Here is a 1,416-nt window from a genome sequence, read left to right as displayed (position 1 = left end):
CTTGCTCTCGCCCCGCCCCCGACGCCGCACCCATCCAGCCCGCGAGCCCCCAACCCCCGTGATGCAGGCGCGCGAGCTGCACGCTTGCGGCCACTCTTTCCACGAGGAGTGCATACTGCCCTGGCTGCTCATGTCGGCCACGCCGCGCTGCCCAAACTGCAGAGAGGTGGCCGACCTCGACGGCTTCGAGGAGGCCCTTGCCGCGGCCGGCGCGCCGCCGGTGGCGCGCCGCCCAGTACGTCCCCAGCCGGTGCGGCCATATGAGGTTGGGGAAACGGAGCAGTGGGAGGCGCCCGTCTAATGCTTCAGTATCTCTTGTTTGTTCGCAGTTCCGAGTTCGGACATCGGAGGCCCCGGGCCTCGCGGCCCCGCGCGGCGACCGCGTTAGCTCGGCCCGGTCGAAACGTTGCTAAAAACTGTACTTTTTGTGAGATAAACTACACTACACCGGGCGGAGGCGTTTCGACGCTCGCAGCCCAGCACGAGCAACTCAGCGCCCTCAACAGGCGGCAGTCCCACTCGCAGCGGGACGGCTCCTCGCCCATCCCCGCTCCTCCGCACGCCACAAAATCAAAGATGTCGGTGTGAGGCAAAGGCAGCCCGCTCTCCGAGAGGTCTGGCTCACACCGTACACTCATATTGACACTCGAGCCGGTCCCGGAGCGGCTCTCGAGAAAGCGACGAAGGGAGCGCCTGCGCTCGATGGCTGAGGGCGATCGAGTTGGCGGTGCCGAGTGCGAGTCGACGCTTCGAGCAAGGAGGGAGGAGATGGAGAGGCAGTCCGAGTGAGAGTCCCCGTGGTACTCGCATTCGGTGCTCGATAGCATGGGCGCCGATGCTGATCTGACAAGTGTGCGGCTGCAGCGCGAGTCCCAGTTCACCTCCTCGATGTTGCCGAGATTGCCAACAAAGTCGGCGAGCGTCTGAACCATGCGCGACGGCGTCGAGCGTGAGTGTTTGCGTTAGCGGGGTGGGTCGAGGCCGGGCACGCGGGTGTAGAGGTTGTTCTGCGCCTCGTCGTCGTTGACGAGCGCCCGTGGCGGCGTAGCGCACGCGTCGAGTGCGGCGGGTAGCGAGAGCCGCTGGGCGAGTGCGGCAAGGCGCTCCCGCTCCGGCACGGAGTTGAGATGCCACTCGAGGAGCAGGTGGGTGGGGAGGCAGAGCGCGCCGGTGACGAGCAGATGCGGGATGAGACGGTACTCCGCGCCCTCCACATCCAGCTTGAGCAGCGCACACGACTTGCCCGCTAGCTTGTCCCACATCAACCGAGCGAGGTCAACTGAGCGAATTGTAATGGCCTTGGACCTCCCGAAGCTTGTGTGGTGGTCGTAATAAAACACCACCACGTCGGGGTCACGGCGCGGCGGCGAACATCGGTTATGAGTAACGACGTCCCCGGGCAGCCCCGGCCCGGGC

General features: G+C 65.8%; 1 protein-coding gene across 1 annotated transcript; it reads right to left on the bottom strand.

Annotated features, from left to right (window-relative positions):
* Positions 1–962: 962 nt before the first annotated feature.
* On the bottom strand, positions 963–1,262 carry EMIHUDRAFT_257842 (hypothetical protein; the record flags this gene model as incomplete). The annotated part of the gene is made up of 1 exon (XM_005762477.1): positions 963–1,262. One exon carries the CDS (start codon positions 1,260–1,262, stop codon positions 963–965), a length of 300 nt encoding a protein of 99 aa, XP_005762534.1.
* Positions 1,263–1,416: the final 154 nt, after the last annotated feature.

This window comes from Emiliania huxleyi (genome assembly GCF_000372725.1).
Source record: "Emiliania huxleyi CCMP1516 unplaced genomic scaffold EMIHUscaffold_6771, whole genome shotgun sequence".
NCBI classification, from domain to species: domain Eukaryota; phylum Haptophyta; order Isochrysidales; family Noelaerhabdaceae; genus Emiliania; species Emiliania huxleyi.
The sequence above is the reverse complement of the archived record's forward strand: the minus strand, read 5'-3'. Positions and strand labels throughout refer to the sequence as shown.